Source organism: Labrus mixtus, chromosome 18 (genome assembly GCF_963584025.1).
Source record: "Labrus mixtus chromosome 18, fLabMix1.1, whole genome shotgun sequence".
In the NCBI taxonomy this organism is placed as follows: domain Eukaryota; kingdom Metazoa; phylum Chordata; class Actinopteri; order Labriformes; family Labridae; genus Labrus; species Labrus mixtus.
The window spans coordinates 15,354,371-15,379,329 of record NC_083629.1 but is presented as its reverse complement, the minus strand read 5'-3'; the positions used below and the strand labels follow the sequence as shown (position 1 = coordinate 15,379,329).

General features: G+C 40.7%; 1 protein-coding gene across 4 annotated transcripts in view; it reads right to left on the bottom strand.

The window, feature by feature from the left end:
* Window positions 1-24,959, bottom strand: part of ltk (leukocyte receptor tyrosine kinase) — a 46,750-nt gene that overhangs the window by 13,818 nt on the left and 7,973 nt on the right. For 2 of the 4 annotated variants that reach the window (XM_061062394.1, XM_061062395.1), the window contains exons 2-15: window positions 15,188-15,286; window positions 12,341-12,490; window positions 11,858-12,086; window positions 10,267-10,406; window positions 9,988-10,122; window positions 7,984-8,133; window positions 7,344-7,444; window positions 7,109-7,269; window positions 6,850-6,944; window positions 5,322-5,393; window positions 4,772-4,946; window positions 3,618-3,777; window positions 3,325-3,453; window positions 2,895-3,051 (exon numbers count right to left, since the gene is read on the bottom strand). In XM_061062394.1, the coding sequence (XP_060918377.1) occupies window positions 2,895-3,051; window positions 3,325-3,453; window positions 3,618-3,777; window positions 4,772-4,946; window positions 5,322-5,393; window positions 6,850-6,944; window positions 7,109-7,269; window positions 7,344-7,444; window positions 7,984-8,133; window positions 9,988-10,122; window positions 10,267-10,406; window positions 11,858-12,086; window positions 12,341-12,490; window positions 15,188-15,286 (1,953 nt within the window). The remainder of the gene's footprint in view (window positions 1-2,894; window positions 3,052-3,324; window positions 3,454-3,617; window positions 3,778-4,771; window positions 4,947-5,321; window positions 5,394-6,849; window positions 6,945-7,108; window positions 7,270-7,343; window positions 7,445-7,983; window positions 8,134-9,987; window positions 10,123-10,266; window positions 10,407-11,857; window positions 12,087-12,340; window positions 12,491-15,187; window positions 15,287-24,959) is intronic. The other 2 variants (XM_061062396.1, XM_061062397.1) reach the window with 1 other exon arrangement.

Sequence of the window (24,959 nt, the reverse complement as noted above, 5' to 3'; positions counted from 1 at the left end):
TGGATCTGTGGAGATTGAGTCAGTAAAAAATGGAGTTCACTTGATTGTATGCAGAATAAACCTCTGTTGGTTTGTTGTCAAATGTGAACCTGCAGGGACAACTTTAAAAATACTTCAAGTAATAAGTCCTGGCTTTTCAAAATGTTAGGGGAATGTGAAGTTGAGCATTGAATTAAAATGAGGTTGAAATTGATGCACAGCCACAGATAAGCTTTTCAAGGATGCAATTGTGTTTTAATTTTGTTATATCTTCACTTCCTGGAAATCACTGCACCTTAAAAGCTTCATGCTACGTGATTTTAATGCAAATTCCTGTCATAAAGTTATATTTCGAGTATCAGTAATGTCAGTTTGGGATCCAGATGGTTTGATATAAACATGCCTTGCATATATCTTCCTGGTACGCGAGAGTGGGACACAATTGCGGATCCAATTATCTTAAAGTTATCCCAGAGGAATAACCACTAAAATCAGTGATTAAATAGTTACAAGCAAAACAAATAGGCTCCCTGAGATAAGGAGAAACAAAAACGCTGCTGCTGAGCAGCTGACAAGAAACTAAATTAAACACCAAAGAAACTCTCTACAGATGAGACACAAAGGCCACCAGGCCCGCGTTTACAAAGAAACACAAAAAGGATGGGTCAGAAATACCCAGCACCAATCAAAACATGGGTTGGCAGTAGCTCAGTCTGTAGGGACTCAGGTTGGGAACCTGAGAGTTGCCAGTTCAAGAACCGACGCAGACCAAGTAAGGAAATTGGTCTGGTAGCTGGAGAGGTGCCAGTTCACTTCCTGAGCACTGTCCAGGTGCCCTTGAGCAAGGCACTTTTTATTGCTCTGTATATTTCCCTGATTAAAGGCCCTTTACATAAATATAAAATAAATACACATTTTGTCTTTGTTGCTGGAGTGTATCTTTAAGTTAAGTGTATAAGAGTCAAGTCTGTATGTTTGAGTTTTATTGACCTGTAATTCTCCAGAGCCACAAAGGACATTACACAACTGTTTTCAGCTGTTTTCAGCTGTTTTCATGGTGTTTTAAAAGACGGGGGCTGACCATGGGCAGTCATTTCTGCAGTAAGAGCTGCGGCTCTCCTCAGCTCTTACTGGAGGCTGTAAATCTGACAGAGCACTTTGAATTAGCTGCAGAGTCATGCAGCAGGAGCGAGCTGATGGACGTGTTGTTCAGACACCAAATCAAGCCCAACCCTGTGTGTTAGGACCTATCACGAAGTCTCAGCAAGGAGACAAGTTTCAAGGAAAGAGTTCAGTCTAGTTGAGACTAAATTAGAAGAGGTGCCAAAACCTCCACTGGGAGAAAACAGCCAATTATGCTGTCCACTGTTTTTTGGTAGTGATTCTTTTGTTTGTTCACCAGCAGTTGGTGGGGAGACCTGTGAGGGTCAGTCATTCAGTTTCCTTGGAAAAGAGGTTTCTGCTGTTGCCTTGAGCTTAGCACTTAACACCCACAGCCACGCTCAACAGTTGTTTTCATTGATGTTTCTTTATATTCACACTTTGGAACTGAAACATCGCCCTTTTCTACCATGAAATAAAATATAGAGACGACATATTGAACCACCACCACCGATTTAAAGCAGGGAGCAGATCAAAGCAGCTTCCAAATATATCATATATGTATGTCCAGAATGAGTTCTTAACGTTTGACAGTTCTTTAACTATCACCTGAAGTTCTCATTTGATGGCTGAGTGATCTGTTTCAGAAATTCCAGACCCAGCTCAACATCAAGCCACACAAATATGCACGCACAAACTCATCCTGTACCCAGAGCTACATTTTCCTCACTCAGATCTGTACAGTATCTAAAACAGTCCCATGGAGCGTTTGGTACAATGAGCTGATAGATGTTCTTTGTTGAGTTGCTGTTGGTTAGAGGAGATTAAGAAAGTTCAAGCAGCGAAAGAGAAACTGCTCTGCCGTGGATGTCTTTCTTTAAAGAAAATATGATGCAGAATGATCCCATTTTCCACAGGTCAAAGACATCCCGCTGTGTGAGAGCAAGTATGCGTGCAAACCCATGACACTGCAAGCGTTTGAGCAGACAGATCATCTCGTGGGTTTTTAGCCGGCATGTCTCTATGGGCGACACTGCCTTTTAGAAAAAATGAAAAGCACGCTCTCAATCACATAAAAGCTCGATGTCATTGAAGGCTACACGCATTTCAGCAACTGAGTAGAAAAAAAGGAGCTTGTTGTTGACAAAGACACTTAACATCTTTGTAGTCAAACACCTGAGTCTGCAGCCAAACCTTAGTGCCACCCAGGCTAATACCAACACAGTGTTTCCTCTAGGTTTACAGCTTTTTTATAAAAAATGGTAGGGGAAACACTGCAACATATGTCAATGTCATACATTTATAAAACAAACACTGTGCTGTAAGGTTTCATTTGTGGGGGGTTTCTCATTCATCCTCATAACAAATTATATCAGCAAAATACGAACTGATCGAGAAGTTTTGAATCATTTTGTAATTACAATGTGACCTTAAGGTTTCCTTTCCTTTTTCACGTGATTTCTACTGCTCTCAAAAAAGCAAGTCTCCAACTCGTCACATACAAAAATGTACGCAGGAGTATGTTTTTATCCATGTATTTTTATGAAAGTTTAAGATTCTTGCTCATGACATTGGCATAATTCTGGGGGGAAAAGCCCTTTAAAGGTTCTCAACAAAACACTTACTCCAAATGACTAAAACAACATTTTCAACCTTCACTGTAAATACGTTTTGATTAAAGAACTAATAAAACAACTCCTGTCACTTATTCAGATTAATGTGAGCTCTAAATCCGTCCAGCCTTACATTGTGTCAGGGTATAGAAGCAGTAACCTCAAAGACAGATGTCTGTCCACGAACAGAACAAATTCTACCTGCAGCACCAGTTCGACCGCTCGTACTGGGAGCTATGGTGCTGTTTTCATACTGCTCCAGTGGAATCTGGTCAGAACTGGACTCTGGGTCTTCCATATATGCATTTCCTCCTCCGCCAGCAGCAATCAGCAAAGGAACCAGCTCCCCTCCCTCCATCTGAAAGACAGCATCGCTGTTAATCCTTCTCATTTAATGAAATCAGTTACAGCAGAATAGAAATGGGAAGCAATCATTTGAATTGTTATTTTGTTGTGGTACACTTCCCAACCTTTAGATGTTGTCTTATCTACATTTAAAACTCCCTGCTCAATCGTTGACATGTCAACAAACATTTATATGACTCGCATTATGTGCACTTAATCCCCACGAGGTAACAAACAAACAGAAAGGGAAAACAATTCTGAAACTACACAAAATATCTTCAATCACCTTAAAGATGTAGGTTGCTCCTCCTCCTCCACCTCCTCCACCCGCCCACTCTGCACCAGCCTCTTCACTGAGGTTGTCTTCAATCACAGACGACTCTCCCAGGCAGATTTTCTGGGTTAGGGGATTTCTCTAAGACAGGGAGAGGGAAATTCAACTTCAGAAGTGTGCATCAGAAAAGAATGAACCCAGCAGGCAAGATTTCTTTAAATCAAGGTCACACTTTTGGCTCCCTGGTAAAAGGCTACCCAGAGGGATTAACACACACATCCTTAAGAGTCTGTCCTTGCTCTCACCCTACTCACCCCTGGGCACGCATCCTCTCCCTGGTGGCCCACTAGGATGTAAAGAACATCTCCCTTCTCCAGAGGAAAGATGGCGGATATGAAAACCCCGTGGTTGCGTTTGTTGTGGTTTTTGGCTCCTTTCCCTCCTGCAGCCCCGTAGGCAGAGATCCTGAAGGGAAAGTGTTGCACCACAGGAGAATTGAATACTGTGATTAAAAGATACTACTTTTTCCGCTCAGGCCTCACAGTTTACATAGTGCTATAGAAATACACCAGAGCAAATGGCTAAAGGCTTCTGTCACAAACGCAGACACAGCCACATGTGGTTTTAAGTTTCCTCTTCGAAACAGACGTTCTCTGATGGTGTTGCCATGAAGTGCAGCTGTGTGTAATTTAGCTCGACACCCTGTAAATCCATGGTCACTTTTCTGCAGCCTCTTCTTATATCAGTCAGTGTGATAATGAGGTCCCATGACTGGCTGTGCAAAGACAATCAAATTGCTGCAAGTTTTGATCTTGCAAAACAACAATCAATTGGCAGAATAATTCGGTCCCCAGACCATGCACTCATGCCTCTTAATTTTCCCCTCTGTAGAAACAACAGTATGAATACATGTAGAGGAATATTATCTGCTCTATGAGCGCCTAGAAATACTGTGGATAACATTCAGAATAACATTCAAAGTGTGAAAAAACAGTACAACTCCATCTGTCAGAATAACGCTGGTAACTGGAATAACTCTTTCAAATCAATTAAGCTCATTATATTCCATTAGACGTGTGGCCGATGTTAACTTGATTATGTTTAATAATTGTTATATCATTAATCCCCTGTGCACTGTAGTGTTTCCTCAGTAAGGACTAAAAAAAACGCACATTTTTGTGGTAACTCTTCTCAGCTGTGAATATTTTTCGCTCGTGCATATTCATCCGTCAGGAGAGTTTATCTGGTATTGCTATAAATAAACTACAGTGATCAAGGTATTTGTAATCAAGGATCATGTTGACCAGAGCTACAGGACGGCTGCTTCACTGACTAATGTCATTAGTTTAAAGCCATATACCTTTATTTTTTTGGGATCAAGTATGGCAGTCATGTCACCAGACTTCGACCTGCACAAATATCTGACCAGTTGGCTTCCACCTTAAAGATGATCACTTACAGGTATCTGTTGGTAGCAGGCACCCTCCATATCTGGACGCCTTTCAGAGAGCCTTCCTTTCCCACAGTGACGCTGACGTTTTTGTTCCTGTAGGTGCTGTCACACTGGGCCTGGGTCGGACCGCGGGGACCGCTGGCCCCGCATGAGTTAAACCACCACGTCATCAAAGAAACCTCTGGAGCAATCAAGACAGAGAAAGGGGAACACGTTCATGAGTTATTTGGAGATACTGTATATCATGTTTTGGGGGGGAAATTAGACGTGAAAAAAGTGTGTTTGACCTGGATTCAATTTTAAACAATGGAAACGGAAGCATACATGTAGCCAAGCATCTAGTTGAGTAACTGTAACTTGCAATAAAGCCCTGGTATAGATGAATGCAGGATTCATTAAAGATTCTGGTCAGCTGAATATATAAGTTAAAGAGTCAAGTATTAGCTATCGTAGAGGGCACAAACCACCACCTGTTATGCAAATTCTGCATGCTGAACGGATTAGAAGGGATTAAAGAGGTACACTTCAAGGTATCCAAGGAGACAACTGGATCTACCTGAGGCTGAAGGCTCTGGAAGAGGGCTTAAGAAATCCTCCAAGTCCTCCATGGTAAAGAGAGAGTTGAGATCTGAGGAGAGGGAAGAAGCCAAGGTTGAGAAAGGGACAGAGAAAAGGAGTCACTGGTATCACTGAAGCATGACATCTTTATGCCACACAAATTAATGGGGGAAGAAAACAGTTCAACGAAAGGTTACCATGGTTTCCTCACACTAATTCTTCAGCAGGAACACATGAGTGTATGAATCCCTCAGTCCTCTTCATCCGCTATGTAGCATGCAGACGTCCTGAATGTTGCATGCTTCGTCGTTCCACTTGTTGTTTTGGTAAATGTTTAACAGCAGAGTGTTATTTGCACTTCTCTCAAACCAAAATGTTGTGACCACTACACTGTCCTCCACACGGGTCTTCCATGAAACAAATACACAATCAATGACCTTGCGCAAGCAATGAGAGCCTGCCTGGTCTTGGTTCACTACAGGAACCTCTCCAGCATGAAACAATGGCAGAACAGAGAGATCATAAATGTGATACAGGGAGAAATATTAGCCTAAGTTTTATTTTTTCAAAAAGTTCCAGGGTCCTGTACTGATCATGGTAGCGATAAGAAAATGTGTTGCACAACTGGAGCAGAGCAACACTTGAGTTTTAAACAAATATATCACTTGGATCACACTCAAACAAAAACAGACATATTCCTTTAATCCAAGAGCGGAACTTCAATCTGACAGAGTATTAATTCTGGTACCATTCAAAGTAATACAATCCATCCAAGACCATTCAAAGAGAACAGAAACAATATTTTTCCTTTTTCAAGGTTGTCTGAATGAACGACCAAACACTAAACCAACGTTGACTCAGGAATGTTGGCACACATTTTGCGGTACAGCGTTTACAGAAAAGCATACATTGTTGGTTATCCTTCTTCAAACACTCACACATTGAAACTGTGCATTAAAGAAGTGCTTTCGAGCCTGCACAGCTCACAGCTAAAGACAGCAGTCGTCAGTCTGAACAGTGAAGTTCCTGTACTCCTCTGCTCTCCTATTTTTTACTCAGCATCAGTTAGATTTCATAAAGTAAAAGGGTTTATTTCAAAAGGAATTAGGAGAGAAACTGGATACTGCTGCTCAGACAGATGTATTATCCTTTGGGGGCATCATTAGCTTTTAAGTCTTATAAGCCATAAAGGAAGCCTGCGTGACATTTGCAGATATTGGTCTCTGTGGGCACAAGTGCCCTGCAGGAGTGTTCTTGTAAACAATAAAAAGTTATGCTTTGATTTCGTGTCTCTGACCAAAACAATTTTTTTGTATATTTGAGATTAACAGACAAACTGATTGATTTTCTTCCTCATGGAACATTACAAAGCTGGTTTTTGAATCGCTGAATGTATGTTTTTGTTTACATCCATGGTGTTTTGCTTGCAGTCTTCTTCCTTATTGCCTTTGTTTACACAGAACTTAATGCTAGCTGTTCTGTTACTGTCGAAAGCATTCATTGATAGTATGAAAACTAAAGTGCACCTTTGTTAAAGCAGGCTGCTCCAATGGCAATGTCATCAAGAGCGACATCAGCGTTAGAACCTTCCCCCCACACAGCCGTCACCTTCACGTGGAACCTGCAGCACAGCACATGCCATATAGATGTATTGGGAGATTTTCAATTTTTGTCTTTAAACGAAAAGCAACAGAAATTCAATTCCAATATGTGTACAAAAACAACTTGTAGTAAAGAAGTAGCATCATTTAGCAAATGACAGCCATTTCTGCTTTCTATATGTACCCATAATGAAGACCAGTCAGCTGCAGGGCGACGTCTTCCCAGTCATCCGTCCACTGACCATTTTTCTCCCAGACAAGTGGTGCGGTGGTGGTCCCATTCTCCTCTATTGCCACCACCAACGAACCGTTAAAGTCCCCGTACAGGTACAAAGAAAATCGCACCTGCACAGAAAATTGGCACATAAGGACTAAGCGTACATATTCACATTGTAATTGTCTCTGTCTGAATAACTGACCTGACATGCAGCGGGAGACACTGGAGGAGGAAAAGGGGAGCTCTGAATGGACGCTTCTCGAAGAGGATTACTTTCTCTTACCTGCAGAAACAGAAAGTGCCCTGGGGGCCACAAAGTGAAAGTCACTCAGCAGAACCTACAAAAAATAACCTGCTAACCAGCTAATGAAATAACTCTCTTCCAAATGATGGAAATCAGAGATTCTATAGTATTATTGGAAGCTACACTAATTGGACCTGTTTTATTGCTGGACTAGAATTAGAGGCCTATAAAATAAAAATGGTACTAAAGCATAATTGTAACACTATTGCAGCTGGATTTAAATGATGCATATAAACTCCACTTGGTCATGTGCAGACATTTCATATGGTAGAATACTTCTACAGTACATGGTACAAAATAAACAAGTTGGACATAAATAACTGGTTTTGATGCTTAGTAAATCTAAAGTTTCTGCTTTAAAGAAATCGAGAAACATTTTTATTTTCAATTTCTATCCGTCATCATATATACTCATACTCACCATTATACTCATTAGAATGCTCCTCTGTTTCACCATAGGGATGTTGATAAAATCAGCATGTTAATTGGACCATATCACACATACTGCACACACAGACACAAACACTGATTGGCTAACCTGGTGTACGCTTCAGAGCTACACCCTGCATGTCTCCCTCCTTCAGAAACTCGTCTCCAGCGACCCTTCGCCAGGCTGAGTGATGGTTAGACACGGACCAGCCACAGGCATCTAGTTCAAACGAACAGTGTGATCCAGACAGAAGACCAGCTGGGAGAGAGGCAGATCGTTACACACTAAGAATTTAATACAAGCAAGGCTGTTTTCAGTTTTCACAGACATAGAAAACATAGAAAACTTAACTTTATAAATAAAGGTATTACAGGGGTATAATGCCTTCAATTATTCTAGACGAGTAATAGTTCATCAATCCTTGTGCAGAGAATGGAAGGAATATATTTTTCTACTTTAAATGCCTTTTTATCTTCCTCTTCTAGCTGTTTTTATGTTACACTAGTTTTTTATCCAGCCTCAGAATGAACTTTTGCTTTCACCCCAGAACAGTTACTTCAATGTGACAGATGTTGGAAGATGCCTTGAACAGAACAAGGCCAGTCGCTCCATACAAAGCCAGAAACATGATCATTTTCTTTTCATCAGATCTTAAACGATAACTTGAGAGTAAGAAGTAAGAAGAATGCGTACTACTTAAGCAGAGTATTTTATGAGTATTTTATGACTTTGCTTTTTGAGTTTCTTGCAAGTTAAAAAAAGAAAAATCTGCCACTGTGTTCCAGCTTCTTTCCCCCAAGGATCCACAACTCAAGAGCTGTAAATAGACCTGATTCATTGATTTTGTCAGCGACTTGAGCGAGGCCTCTTGGTTCTCAGCGTGTCAGGTGTTTTTTTTTTCTGAACTAAATGATTGATGTTTTCGATTGAAAAGAAGGAAGCTTGTTTTATTTAACGTTGGAGAAGAAGACAAATGTTGACTGACTAAAAAAAAGGCATTTTTCTGCAGCATATTTTTCAAATCTGGTATGTCAAAGACATATTAAATACACAAGGGCTGTAGCATATTCTGATTAATTATCTATCATTGCATGTGTTGGCAGGCGTGAAGTCTGGATGAAAACTTTCTGGCCCATGAAGAAAACAGAACAGGAGCAGAGGAGAACATTTTGAATCTGAGGACAGAAGAGCAGTCGAGGCTTCACACTCTGAAACGTCCATATAAAAGATACTTCCTACACTTTAAATATATTGTGATGAGGCTCTTGGCACAGAATAATCTGGTATCTCCAGTTCCAGGATTCAAAATTCAGCCTAGATTTAAAGTTGAATACAGCGAGCTGATGAAAATGCATTAGAGCCTGCCAGTACGTCAATACTCTGCTTAAGGACTCCTGTAGTGTTAGGGCGCACTCACACTAGGCCAAGATGTCCCATACCGTGCTTAAGCATGATTGCCCGCCCTCCTCATTCCCCCGCTGGCCTGCACTCACACTGCTCCAGGACTAATCAGGCCTGACCAAGATCACTGTACCTCTTGTACATAAAGTCGTAATACAACACATGCATGTCTTTACGTGATCATGAAGCGTGCTTAGTTTACAAGACAGGTGGACTCAAAAAATTAAAAACCAAAGGGTCGTGCAGTCGAGTCCGTGTCTGCACATCGAAGAACAACACAGAGAACATGACAGCCACTTGAATGAAATTGTGGCTTATTTTGTGTCATTCTAGTCAGATACAGCCATAACACTCGTGGGATTTCTGGACAATAGAAGCCTGTCCACATTGAGTATGCGTGCTTGAACTGTACCGAGCCGAAGCACACCTCTTCCTGGCGTGCCAGGGCCCAGGAAGTGTACTGTGCTTGAGCAATCACACACAGTGAATCACAGGCACAGAGTTTGCCTTCATGATGTTTCCCACTCCCACTCACTGACTCAGTTTAATGGTGCAGATTAAATAAATCATTCAAGTGACTCATCATCACACAAGGGAAAACCTCTGGAGCCAACCGCCAAAGTCTCTTTTGAAGTGAAGCCCACAGTTTGCCTTTAGGCACCATCGTATTCAGTATGCTGGGATTTTGTTAAGACAAAAATTAAACCTCACCACAGATTAAGCCCTCATCCTCTCCTAACGGGCAGTCGGTGTGGAAGTTGCACACTAGGCTCTGGTCGATGCAGCCTCCTGAGTTCTCACAGTGGAAAGATTCCCCACATGGAGCATCCAGCCCGTCGATCGGATCTGCATCCCAGCAAGCACATAATATGTTTACAAAGACGTAATCACACATCCATCCATGGAGACTCTTCAGAGGGTTCCTGCTGTTTATTGTATAAGAGAAAACATTCTTTAAACGCTTTAGTGATTGCTTTGAACAGAAATCACCTGAGTCACAGTCTATGAGCTCCAGAGAATCCAGCGCCACAGTAGTCCCATCTTTCCCCAAACAGGAGGTGTAGAGCAGGGTCACCTGGAAGGCTTCCTCCACCTGGCCAATCATAGTCTCTAGAACCTCCCACTCACCCCTGCATCAACCAATTAGAGAAATGTTTTACAGATTGAACAAGCCAAATTGTAATAAATAGCATTGAACAAATAAACATTACATCAGTAAGTTAAAGTGGCTTTAATAATATTTGACTTAAGACATTTCTTATGTTAACATGGTCAGGTGCTGTGGTTGCTCTGTGGCATTTGCTTGTACACAAACACCTTACATTTCATCCAAATGGACTAGAATGGCCTTAAAAACATTGTGAATATATTCAAATTCTCATAAAACAATGTTTTATCTACAGTATCTGTGACTTTCATCCTTTGCTCTTGTATTGTCACTTTGTTACCTTTACAGCACAACAACCACTCCCCATATTCAGTCAGCTATGGACTCATAAGAGGGCCATAACAAATAATACATCTGTAAAAACTCAAAAAGAGCTTTGGCTTCCAGAAAAATGCAAAAAAGGTTCATGTATAATTTTTTGAGTCAGAATAACACCCTTAATTTCCTACCTGATGGCTGCTTCACTTAGCTTTCATTCAGGTATATCTATAAAATACATCCCTGCTGTTGTCAGCTTCAGAAATAGAGTACATTTAGTAGAGGATGAATACTGCTCTATACTATATTGAATACAGTAAGATAAAGATAATGCATTTAATCCAGGGGCCATTTCCAGATGCATAAACCCCTTGGCTTTGTAGTAAAATGTCCAATTAGACTTCAGAGAACAGTAAGTACTGGTTAACCCTGAAAGGACCCACAGCACTACAGTACGTATTACAGAGAGTAGGATGTGCTAAAAAAAGTACATCTTTATGTTACATCTACAGGTGAGTAGGGGGTTAAATTGTGAGCTGAATAAATGAAACGTATGTATGTGTGTGTGTCTCATAATGGAATTGCTCAGTCCATTACTGCAGAGACACAAACAAAGCCAACGTACGAGCCAATTGCATATGCCCATCCATCCCTCCTCTGTCACAACCAATTATGAACGAATTCATTTACAGAGTCTGCATCTAGAGACCCGAATGCTTTAAGCTGCTCTGCGGGTAGCTGTTTTTCAGCATTAGATCAATAAGGAAAATACCTGTCTCCATTGACCCACCATACACAAAGGGGCCACTGACCCTCACGATTCTAGAGATTGTCCCACATGAAAGATAAGAAATCTTTTTCTGTGTTTAACTTCAGCAGCACAGAAGTTAAAGGTATTAGTTTCTGTGCCCTTGCTCAGATTGAATGCCCCTGTCACCTTCCATTGCAGTGAATCTGAGCTCCCTTCAGTTATTCAGTAAGTTGGAGCTTTACTTGACAAGCACTTCAATCAGTAAAGACGCAGGCTTTTGCTGTGTGACACTAATTAAATGGACATGAGCTGCATTTCTAATGAGTACGCCAATAAACAAATGAATATTCTGCGCAAACATGATCACAGGGGCACACAGAGCGTGTTGGAGTTTGTCTGCTGACCTGCGCTCATCACGTCTCTTGTTGTTCAGAACCACAGATCGAACAGCTGAACCTGAGAGGACTGGCTTAATCAGGACCGTGAGGTTCCCCCACGCTGGAACGGCCTCATACAGAGCCACCTGCAACATGCAGTCCCTGTTACTTCCTGGAAGGACTGGGCTGGTTAGGTGGTACTCACACCTCCCAGAGGCCTCTGCGGCAGGGGAGGAGCTTAAGTGCAGGAAGTGCCCTGGGGTAATCAAACAGAGTAGAAGATTCATGCTTGGCAGGTTTACAGCCACTTAACGATACAGTCAAACTTTTGACAAATGCTTCAGCATCAGGATGGATCACAGACTGTGCATTAGGAGTATATCATGCAAAGAATGAACATAAATGTCAAGAGAGATGCACTGACTCACAGAGTCACTGAGATCTATTACTGGGTTTCTAACTTTTCATCAGTTTCATTTAGTTTCTTCTCAGTGATTTTTTTACTCTTACCTTGAGGGCTTCCCACTGAGTAGTCAGTCACAGGCATCATCCCAGCATGAGCGCCTTTCTGCTGCTGTGGTGACACCACCGACCAGTCGCTCTGATCAGTGTGATTTGATGAAGCCCAGAGGCATGGTGACTCGAAATCACACGACGTATCTAAAAGACAGAAGGACAAAGTTTAGCTTGTAACTTTGTAGAATTTGTGAAGGGGGGGGGGGGGGGGTCATTTATTAAACATCAGAAAAAAACAGACTACTTTAATATAGTTTAATTAATTTTAAATCCACTCAGGATTATAAACATATATATCAGTTCCAAGACATATGATGAATAAAAACAACTTTAAATTCTCAAACTACTGAACATTAACTATAAGAGAAAAAATTGCTTGAAGTGTTCCATCTTCTCACCCTCACTCTAATCCAAACTCTCTTTTTAAAGTGAATACAGGAAGTCATTCATTTAAAGCAGAAATACACACTCAGAGAGACATTCATCAGATCCAAGAAATCATTGTACTGTAGTTCATAAAAAGAAGATTGTACAGAAAGATTTACAGAAATAAATAGGGTTGTTGAAATTAATCATTTAATCGATGCATCGCGATGCAGACTAGACGATTAATGCATCGATGCAGGGACAGGACGTAATCGATGATAATGACATTGTTGTCCTTAAACAAAAGGAGTTCATATTTATAAGACTGTTTGTCTCTGTTCATGAAAAAGTAGCCATGTGCAGTAAAATAGGAAATTGAGGATGAATCGTGATGCATCGTGATATCGAATCGAATCGTTGACTGGATAATTGTAATCGAATCGAATCGTAAGACCAGTGAAGATGCACAGCTCCAGAAATAATGGTCTAAAAATTCCTTAAATCAAACCTGCAAATGAACTCTGCCACAGGTTTGTAGCTTTCATGGCTAATAACCCGAATCAAATTAGGACTATGATCTTAATCTAATTGAAAACCAAATTCTGCTTTTGAAGAGGTTGAGCGTCAGGCTTGTCAGTCTTTAAGGGGGGGCCGTGGGGTTGTATGATCAGGATAAGAAAGGAAGCGGAGGCGTTAGAGACATCATGTGATGGTTGGAGGAGACACTCCCACTAATTTATAAAACCGCCAGAGAATTCCCTCTGGGGATAATGGGCAGAAATAAAAGGCTTATTATAAAATCATTAGGTCATTGGAGACCACTCGAATGTTTCCCCGTTATAGAAAACTAAAAATGAAGCTTCCACTGATCATCAGGCCAAATGACCACATCTATGCCTGGTTTGTTATTCCTGTTGTGAGGAAACTGATCCTGTTGTTTCATTTTCAACTTTGAAATCTCTGATATTACATCTCCAGTCACATTTTAACTTGAACTTTATATTGAGTAGTTTATCTGTTTAATCATCTGTCTTGTGGGGGATAATTGTAGTGGAAGTTTAATCATTTCTGACCTTATAAGGGATTTTAAGAATTCAGCTGTGATTTAGGCAATGATTAAAATCTCATTTCCTAAATGTTCCTTCTAATCAAGCAATTTTCCTTTTCAGACTTCTTACATTCATTTCGGTTAGTTATTGCCGTTGCAGAAGTGTGTTGCGATTGCACAATATTGTAAACAAGTTTTATACAGATTGAAGCACAGACTTCTGGTGATTTTTTTAAATCATGTAAATCATAATGAAGTTCTTTGTTTTTTGAATGAAGTGATGCTTAGATATGTTCCCTTAGAAGAAACTGTTCGGCTCGTCAGGAGAATGAAGCAAGCTTTAATTTCAGGTCCATCATCAGCCTCACGTCCCCTTTGATTCTGGGATACTTTGATGTAAAGTATTCATTGAATATTTCCTTACAATCCTTTTACTTTAAATGTAAATCAAAATCATTTAAAAATTGTGTAAAGTCCGTTTTCTATCGTCATGTTATAAAGTTACAGACTTTTAGCTGAAATCTACTCGTTATGAGAGAATGAAGGAATGCCTTGTACCTTGCTCAGTTAGAGCATATCCAGTTGTTAAATCCTACATCTTCCCTGTCCTTGTCACCCACTTCCGGGTCCAAACTCTGATTCACCTCATTCAGTTGCTATAGTATTTCACGGTGGCAGAACCTGTAAATCTATTCACAATCACCTCATTTTTTAATGACAGGTATCTAAGAGTGTTAAAGGGACTTAAACTCTAATAGAATTGTTAGTTTCACTATCCTCCCTGGAGCGATTACTAAGGGTAGCGTCCAGGCATGTATCAGGTTGAGGTGAGTTAGCTGTTAGCAAGCTAGCAAGATGATATCCAAAGTTGACATACCATGTTCTGGATAAGGTTTCTATAATAACAACAGAACAGAACTGTTATAAATCTGTATGTTCATAAACATAAAATGTTTGTGAAGGGAGAGTGTTAGTAGGGATGGTACGGTTCAGTGTTGTTAAATTATTAGCCTGTGATAGCTCAGACATGAGCACATCATTTATCAGTTCTTGTATGAAGTTTGGGACTGTTTGCTTGTCCTTATGTAGGTACATTTATGGATATTTTTATATAAAGCACAATATTATATTTACAAGTACATATATATAATATATATATGTATAATTAAATTCTTTTGACATGCTTTTTGTCTTCAATTTATTGTGTTAGTAATTTCCATTAAGAGCTCTGAGGGCATATATGCTGGAGGAAGCCTATAAATGTTTTGTTGCCATATCCTTTACAACATTTCTGATCGTAGTGTCTCGTTTTCACGCTGTAAAACAGAGTCAGACCCAATGTACAGGTAATTATAGTACTGACACAGATGATGATCGGAAGGCTTATTTTCTTTTTGTGTGTGCAAATGTGTGTGCACAACTCTTACTTTGACTGTCATCTTCTAACCCCAAATGATGAGGAAACAGCTGCTCCAAGTAGCTTTCTTCCAGAAAGTGATCCAAGAGAGCATTGCAGGTGCTGCTAACTGCAGAGAGGAAGACAGACAATGTGGTGACAGTTTTGCTTTTGAGGCCAAGTTATACATTCATATCATACTTCAAGCTGCTAGACAAAATAGTCGCCAACCCAAGCACCCTATTTAGATTAAAATCTCCCTTGATCCATAATCATTTGGAAAATGTGAAAATAACATAAATAGTGTGAGAGAGTTACTGTGAAAACATCACAGATTGATATTGATGGAGAACTTGCCAACCAAAATTAAGCAAAATGAAAAGTCATGTCCGAGCACAAACAGAAAGTCATGCATTAGGAGTGATTGTGAATGTGGAAGATAGTTTATAAATTGTTTATTTTAAATCTGATGTATGGAAGCATCTCAATTTCCATGTGTCAAGAAATGAAAAAGAAGTGGACCAACAGAAAACAATATGCAGACGCGGCCAGACTCGGTCCATACACATCAGAGAATACAAGTAATATGAGAAGCCACTTGGCAAATCATCGAAAAGGTTTGAGAAGATGTGAGGAAAAATATCCAGCCACGGCAAAGACTCTAAAGGAAGAGTTTGCCTCACCTATGAGGTGTAGATGTAAAGGCCCTGACACACCAAGCAGATGGCAAAGAACTAGTGGTGACGAAGGCCGCCTGTGGCGTCGGCGTTGTTGTGATACAAGACAATTTTCTCACCGCTGTCGCTCAACACTCGTAATAAAGGTACTGCTAATCGAGAATAATGTCTGATAAAAAGTTGAAAATGGCACTGGCGTTGTCAGCCCTTGGTCTTTTATTAGGGGAACAAGAATAGAAGAGGCGCTTCCGTATTTCTTCCCGTGCACTGGTTCTCCTGTTTCGCTTAGCTGAACAGCAAATCAGAGAGATTCCTACCCCCAACCGCGACGGCTCGCGACGATTCAACATGTGGAATCGGCCAAAAAAAAAAAGCCAACTGGGGCCGACGGGTATTGCACCACAAAACACCATACACACCACAAAAACTAGGGCGACGACAGCTCACCGACTGCCGGCGGTCTCCTTGGTGTGTCAGGGCCTTTATACTGTGAGAATGACTTGTTTCGTTTACATGGCTCAGCGGGTGCAGGTCGTTTGACCCATCTCATACCCCGTCTCAATGTTCAATCATCATTTTAATAAATGGCCTTTTTTCCCCAAGTCTTCAATTTTCTTTTCTTTTTTAAAATATCGCAATAAATATCGTACCAAACACAAAGAACTCCACCTATTAAGGCTATTTAAAGGCCCATTAAATATCTCAATCAAACCTTCTTTCTTGGTTGTCTATCTTTATCCATTAGACCAGCAACAGACCAGTACCCTGTCATTAAGCCTCAGACATAATGCATGCTACCAAATGCTACAGTTCCTCATAATAGATACATGGATGTATGAACTTCAGACTTGGTCTAGAAATAGAGCCATGTTGTTTAAGGGGCAGTACACTTCACACGTGATATGACATTCAACATACTAACGAGCATGACCAGCACACAGCGAGGGGGGTGATCATATTGCAGGGGGATTCATCGCAACTCAACCCCTGTAACTGCCTCTGGACAGTGACATTACTGTTTGCTGGAGCCTCTAAGGCAAGGTCACAGGGGTCAAGCAGGACAAATTGAATTATTTGAAGGAGATTTTATAAAAAGCAGTTAGTTCTGAAAACGATGTGGGGTGAAGGCAATGGCAGAACAGCTATTCATTGGTAATTACAAACGTAGCTATGTATAGATTCCTGAACACAGAAACCGGAAAGATTGAATACCATATAAAGAGGGGGATTTATCCCCCCAAAAAATATTAACACATTTTTAAAATAAAATAGCTTGCTGTTTTCCGGGGAATCCCCCAGAATTCAAAATTCCTGTCATAGCCTCTCTCTACGTCCCTTTATGCTTTGCACCATTTAACTTAGAAGACAAAGGAAGGGACACATATAAACATGGTCAGTGTTTCCCCTAGGTTTAAAGCGTTGGGGGGGGGGGGGGGGGTGGGGACAAGCCAACATGCCGACACGGCGACACAAACACTTGAAGGAATCTTGGTGTTCATGGGTTACTTTTAATGACAGATGTCCTCTTCTATCGGAAAGGTATCCTTAAATGACTTCTTTCCCTGATTTCCGACTCTATCCACTATCCTATCTCTACAATAAAGACACAAAAAGCCCAAAAATAAATCTTAAAAAAAAAAAAATAACAAATGTTAATTGACCTTCGGGGGGGGGGGGGGGGGGGCGCCCCCCTAATATAATGGTAGGGGAAACACTGATGGTGTTGTCTTTGATGAAAGGGGGTGGGGGGCTGTAGAGATTCTTTTTTTAATCATAAGCCAGCAGAGCAGTCAATTACTTTAATGGCTTGTGTTTGCTGTCTGCTTTGGAAAAAAAAAGTGTGACTTTAAATGCTGTCAGTTCTTTAGAACGGAAAGACTGAATCTAATGAGTTTTTTTTCTTTTTTTACCAAGATTATGTCAGAAGAGACAGAGTTTTAAAGGCTGCAAACACTTTGAGTTGAAAGCAGTTGGTGGGTGGCCATAATTACATTCGAGGTTGTTTGAGGATTTGTGGAGGAGCGTGCAACTCTTGAGGATCCTTGAAGTCATCGTCTCTGATGTTCTAAAACAAACAGTAAAATGTTTGTAGCAACTGAGCCCCTTCATAAACCTAAGACACATTTTTCTAGTCTTCTGACTACTTAAAGTGCTTTAACACCACATATCACACTAATCCCATTCATACACACAATTCAGCAGTTCTGGGTTAAGTGTCTTGCTCAAGGACACATCGGACATGTGACTGCAGGAGTTGGATCGAACCCCCAACCTTTTGGTTGAAGGACGACTGACTCTACCCACTGACCCACAGCCACCCATCTCTTCTTCTCTCCTCCTTCTTCTTCTTCTTCTCCTAATCCAGTGGGCAATTTATATATTTTCTTCTCACAGGTACTTTAATTCACACCATAATGAAACATGTGACAACAGAGATATCTGGGCTTGTTCACAGAGCTTTTTGAAAAAAATGATTGTGTGAATACTGATGACCCGTAAGGTAAGATAACTCTGAAAGCAGCTTCAAAAGTATGTAAGATCAATACTCTGCTGATAAGGCCCTACATTTACAGGACCTGAAATCTAAAGTGGTTACAGTTCACCCTGAGGGAAACATTTGTACAGAATTTCATCAAGACTTATGACTTAAAACCACAAGTCATCTGCTCTGTCGCACAAGCAACAAGATTAACCTATAACTCTTCATGGTTTGATAATCTCATAAACAAATTCTGTGGTAATCCATCAAATAGTGGAAGAGATATTCTGTGTTGTGCAGACTTTGAAATTCAAAGTATATTCAACTCACAAAATAAAAGTATTAACTGGCTTACAAAACTTTCAACTTGGCCTTTTTTTTTTTACAAAGCTATTAAGGCTGTTTTTGCCTTTGTAATAGTTTGAAAGTGTGCTGCTATGACCACATCCAAATGTGTCTTTGAACAGGACTTTAATATGAGGGTGTTTGAGGAAGAAAATAAATGCAAAAAAAACAGTCACCCACTAACATGCTGTTTTCACTGACATCTCCTGCAGAGTTTATAGACCTGAACTTGTTTGCTTTTATATTAATGGAGACAGGAAACAGACTCCACACATCTGAGGTTATGTTGAGTCTGCAGGATAACAGCTTTTATTAACATAGATATACGCCCCGAGGCTTCCATGAGGACAAGGTCACAGAGGGGTATGAATGTCTCTTCTTTGCCATCTTGTCCTCTTCTCTAACGACTGAAATCCAGTCAGAACCCGTTTCCAAAGCTGGCGAAGACAAAAAGTCAATGAGATGTCTGAAAATAGGCTCTGGGAGCTTCTGACAGAACAACAAGTGGTGAGAAAGGATGGGGTGAGAGTTTGCAGAGAGAGAGGTGGTGCAACAGGTGAGGTGAGGAAAAACTGAACTAAAATGACAGCGTAAGTGTGCTTCAATCTATCAGTACATAATGAGTTGCCCCCCAGGGATTAAGCGGCATATGAAATGCTCCCTGTGTAGATCCTCAGGGAAAAGAAGCTTGCATTTAAGTATTGGGTGCAGGTGCCACGGAGATCCTCTTAACAAATAGGAAGACTCTGCAGTCTTATAATATATTACCCTGATGGGTTATGTGTAGAATATGAAACCGTGTATTGCACTTTTTTCAAATCAAAATGAGATGCAACATTTTTTTTTTCCCGTTGCCAGATCTAAAGCCATGTCGAGCTCCATAGTGCTAATTCAGTATCCACGCATGGTTGCAAATTCAATTATCCAGTTAGTTTTTGGGCGGATAAAATGATTTCCAGGAACACATTGTTCACATTTAAAACTACAGTTTCTGTATGTTTCGCCACTTTCCCCATATGACCACAAAGTTTACTGAACGTCTTTCATGCTGCGATGATGGTTATTTTCTAAATCTAATTTCCTCTCTGGGCGCAGTCATGTTCAAAATGTTCTAATTGAATTTGTGTACATGTATACTGCAAGTTATTTGTAATAAGCGAGTTAGTTCTTATTGGATCCAGTGCCAAGTGTTACAAAAAGACCAAAAGAACTTTTAAACTTGAAGAAAAATGTTGATGAACAAGACATACTTTATGAGCTTCCCATTTGCATTTGATTGTGCTAATGTTGCTTAACTTATTGTTTTGAGTTTTCTTTATAGATTTATTTATAGTAGAGACAGGACAGTCGAGGGAGTCATTTTTCACTAACTTTAAGTTTTGAGGATGGTGAAACCAGACAATGAACAAAGCTGTTGTCATTTTGGGAGGACATTGTATTGCATTATTTGTTATTGTGGTGGAAAAAAGGATGTTTCCACCGACCATATTACTGGAACGTGCAGTAATAACCTAAGAATAAAACTTTTACGGAACAGCTTTTTATCTCCTTTAAAGATGTATTCTCTTTTGAAGCTGAGTAGATGAATGTCAGTGTTGCAATTTCACCTAAAGGGGCTTTAAAATCTAAGCATCCTGCGACTTCTGTCCTTTAAATCAGGCTTCTAAATCTCAAATATGAGGTTATATGAGGATGGGCTTATCAATCAATCAATCAATCATTATTTGTGTAGCGCCAATTCATAACAAGTGTGATCTCAAGATGCTTTACAAAAAAGCATATGGGATATATATACAGGAAGGATTTCTCCTTTGTATACTTTGCGTTCCTGTTGTCCACACTTCTTTGCCCCTGAGGTGGAGGTCGGAGCAGGCTGTGCATGAATGAGGACGGCGGTGGTTGAGGGGACGAGACAGTCCGATGGTGGTGTCTGGGCATTACCAGAGAAACACTAATGGTTAAAAAAGATGGGGGTCATATAAATGTCATACCAAAAAATGAGTAACATCTGCAATACACTTTCAACTTTGATTTAAAAAATGTATCCAGAAAGGTACAGAGTTAGTCAAGTGTGCAGAGAATTTTGCTCACAGCAGATGCAAAATGAGCAGCCATGAAGGATGTTGGTCTTTCCCCCCAGAAGGGAACAGCTTGTTTATTCTGGTGTTTGATCAATTATAAGGCAGAACTGATTCATGGTCTTTAAACAGTTATGTAATCATTTCAGATGGCTGTTTACTGTATATTTTCAAATGCAATGTGTAGCCATTTAAAACTAAACTAAACCCTAAAAATATTGTTTGTTCAATTTTAATTCAATCTATCATTAACCTGTCACACATGCAAACAGATGTGTGCTCCTGTCTGAGCTCAGAGGCCCATCCAAAAGAAGCAAACACTTCTCTCAACTCCTACAAGCCTCATCTGCTCTGGGCACACACTCGCACACATATTTGGTAACCATTTGAACATACCAGCACAACCCTGAACCATAAAAGATCTTGGTACTCCTAATTTCATGTCAGTCATGTGCAATTTCAGTAGAAAATAGAAGTGTAGACATGTAGAGCCGAACTCATAACGCTCCCTAGGCCTCTCAATTAGCCTTAGTTCTTCAGAGACGTCATGTGGATGAACAGAAGAATCACAATGCAGGCAACAGGGGAACAACTCTCTGACAGCCTTAATTACGACTGGATATGGAAGAAATCACTCTGCCTTTGCTAATGGTTATAGTCACATTGGTTTAATCAGGCTGTTATAGCTGTTTGATTCTACTAAACCAGTATGTCTTCCTCAATAAAACATAACTTTTAACAGAGGACAACAGACAATGATTAGACATTATGTCAAAGTATGTTCTCTACAAGTCCTTTACTTGTGTATGTAAGTAAGAAAGAACAGAACCATGTTTAATTGATTATAGAATATCATAATATCAGTGCAAACACTTTTGTAATTAATCCTGGGGAAACTTCCAGAGAAGAGAAATAATACATCCTGCCTGAACGAGTCTCCTGCCCACTTGGATATTCCCTGGGGAAAAAAACAAAGAGAGATGGCAAACAGGAAGTACCTTCATGAGATACCTGAACTACGGTGGCCCGTAGGGGTCAAACGCTCAGCAACTGATGGAACGACATACATTTAGAAAACGGCGCAGCATATATAGAACCGCTGCACATCCAAAAGCAAATGCAAACTACCACAACAAATGCAAAGGCTGAAACGCGCTGCAAATAGGCAAAACAACTGCATAAGCATCAAACGTGCTGCAAGTACAGAAACGAAACTTAAGTCAAAACACACAACCAGAAAACAACTGCAAACACAGAAACGCTGCAAGTTCAGCCTTCAACGGAAGTGCTCCAGGCCTGTAGGGGCGCTGTGGAACTGTTTATTTAGCCTACGTGAGAGAGTAAGAGAGACAGCTAGGGTCAGAAAGTTATGTTTAGATAGGGGAAGTTGTATCGTTGAAAGACACAGGATAACTTCAATGTTGCTGAAACGCGGAGATAAAGCGAGTCCGACCGGGATTTTGACATCGGGGACGAGAGCTGAGTGTGGCTCTGTGGCTGTAGCCCCGGGATGCCTGGAGCTAGTGCTAGCTCTGGGGCTATGAGCTCCAGCTGAAACTTATCCCTCTGCACCCGCTTTACCAGCCTGACACTTCATGCTCTCACCATCCCTGGTGTCCGGGTTGAACTCGCTACTCATCTCTTTGCTACAGTTTAACATTACTCCCTGTCATCAAACACTGACACTTCACCCACGGAGAGCCCTCTGCCCCGGGCCTGACAAGTTCAAAATCCTGACAGACGGAAGTCCCTTAGCCTACTCGAGCCGGGCAACGGTGCCGGTAGCCGGGCAGCCAACTTAGCAAAGCTACCGCTCAACAAGACCTCATTTCTCAAAGTTGTGTTTTTCCCCCCTACATGTTATAAAGTCGTGTTTGTTAACAATAGAACGTGGGGCATAGTCCTGGTGAAACGCTGCTCCGCGTCTCCCTCCCGCATTTTAAACTATAATAAAACCATAAACGTCCCGTTTGACTCTGGGGAGGACCGTACATGGTGCCGGGCTTGTCTCCTAGCGTACCGGGGCTGCTCTCATTGAATCCCCCCTCAGGTCACTCACAGATGCGGGACGGAGACGGAGAAGTGGATTTATCATCTAAACACCACCGGAGCAGCGTATCACCAGGACTATGCCCCACTTTCTATTGTGCGCAAACACAACTCTATAACATGTAGGCTAGGGGGGAAAACACAACTTTGAGAAATGAGCTCTAGTTGAGCGGTAGCTTTGCTAAGTTGGCTGCCCGGGTAACTGGCATCGTTGCCCGGCTTGAGAAGGCTACGGGACTTCTGTCTGCCAGGATTTTGAACTTGTCAGGCCCGGGGCAGAGGGCTGCTGCTGCAACACCACAATTTCCCAGTTTGGGATCAATAAAGTAATTCTATTCTATTCTATTCAATTGGGCATCTCAGGGCCATCTCATCCAAACCTGGCGTTATTCAACTGAGGAGTTCCTTGACTATCTCAGCAACCTCTGCCAAGGATACTGCATGGTGTATCTTAAAACAACCAGAAAACATATACATGCAATGAATGTTTGTGCAATTAGGAAATCATTAAGACATCATTACTGTCAGAGTATGTGGTGAGAAACTAAATGAACACTATATGACAAACCTCATCCAAATCCTAGGAGATTTCCCAATAATGTTACGTCTACATAACATGTTTAACAATTCTGTAAAGACACATAGACTTTAAAATAAAAAGGATAATGTGTGACAATTTACATATAAATATAGCAGAAACGGGTATATCCTGTATGTAAATATCTCTGAATTGTAGAAACAACAACACCATGTTGATGTTAACATCATGATTTCATGGAGGGGATGGCAAATTCCTCCCCTTGCGTATAAAAGCTCTTTTGGTGAAGGACTAGAGAAAAAAAGAACATAGCCTTCGCCATGCTAATTTTGATGTCAGCGTTTTTAGATCACGGCCATTCCCTGTCAATACTGTATGCAATGTGAAGCTACAAGCTAACTAAAGTGTGGTAATTCGCCTGCTATCACAACAATGATGGCCACAGGCAATTTCAGCTCAAGCCAAGGACAATTTTGTCCATCTCTTGTGCTTTGCTCTTCTGTGCGAATGCAATTTGAGAGGGGCTGGAGGTGTGTTGCTAGAGGAGAGCAGAGGCTTCTGTATGGCGGAGGTGCAGGCTGCAGCGAAACAGCAGTATGTTTTGGTTTCATGCTGCTGCTCAAGGGCAACGTCTACTGGATCAAAACGTCGACCATCTCCCTTTAAAGCACTTCAGAACACCAGTTTGAATTTACAAAAAATGTGTTGAGAAAATGCATTCGTTGGAACTTAGAAAAGAAAAAAGACATACAGTACAGTGAACTTGTGCTTCATGGAGAGGCTACCGCAAAACAAACAGAAGAAACAGTTATTTAAACCCAGAGAACAAATTGTCTACTTTCTGGACATCTCAACACCGTGTTTATTCTCAAAATCCTCCCTTGTTCTCAGACAATAAGACTAAAAAAATAATTCATGATGGGAAACCATTTATGCACGAGTTTCATGGAGAGTACACACAAAGAATAAATAGGCAGCCTGGGAAGTGTCCTTCTCTGATTCACTAATGGATACTTTTGTACACTATTCCATTAATTTACGCAAAACTTCTCTGCCAATTAAGTGATATCAAGCCGAGCCAGTGAGCGAACATGGAGTTCTTTTTTACTTTTGCAAAGAGGAAACTAGAGCTACCTTTTATACCTACTCTGCCCCTTCCAGAGATGTAGCTCCATTATATCAGACTTTTGAAAGGAACTACGTGTGTTAAGAAAAAAACGTTTCTTAGCTTTACTTTAACTGTCTGTCTGCATCCTGCACATTGAAAGACTCATTCATGTGCAGAGAATCAGGCTTCCCCTAGTTCCAAAAAGAATTAAGTCCCATAACTCAATTTGGGAATAAATTGGTTGCAGCTTGACTTCAATTTTCTGGCATATTGTACGGCTAACAGTTTCCTCTTATATGGACAAAAACACTTTATCATCTGACAACTAAATATGAATACGAAGATAAAAGGCACTACACACATAAGTCAATAAGAATATAATTCAAGGTGAGTGGGGACAAGTTAGCTGACATGGAAACAGAACATGTGATTTTATAAGACCTACATCGACTAAAAGCTGGATGGCAATGATGGAAAGCTTTTACATCATTACTGTGGTGTGTTGTTGCAATGCATTTCTCATCTTTCT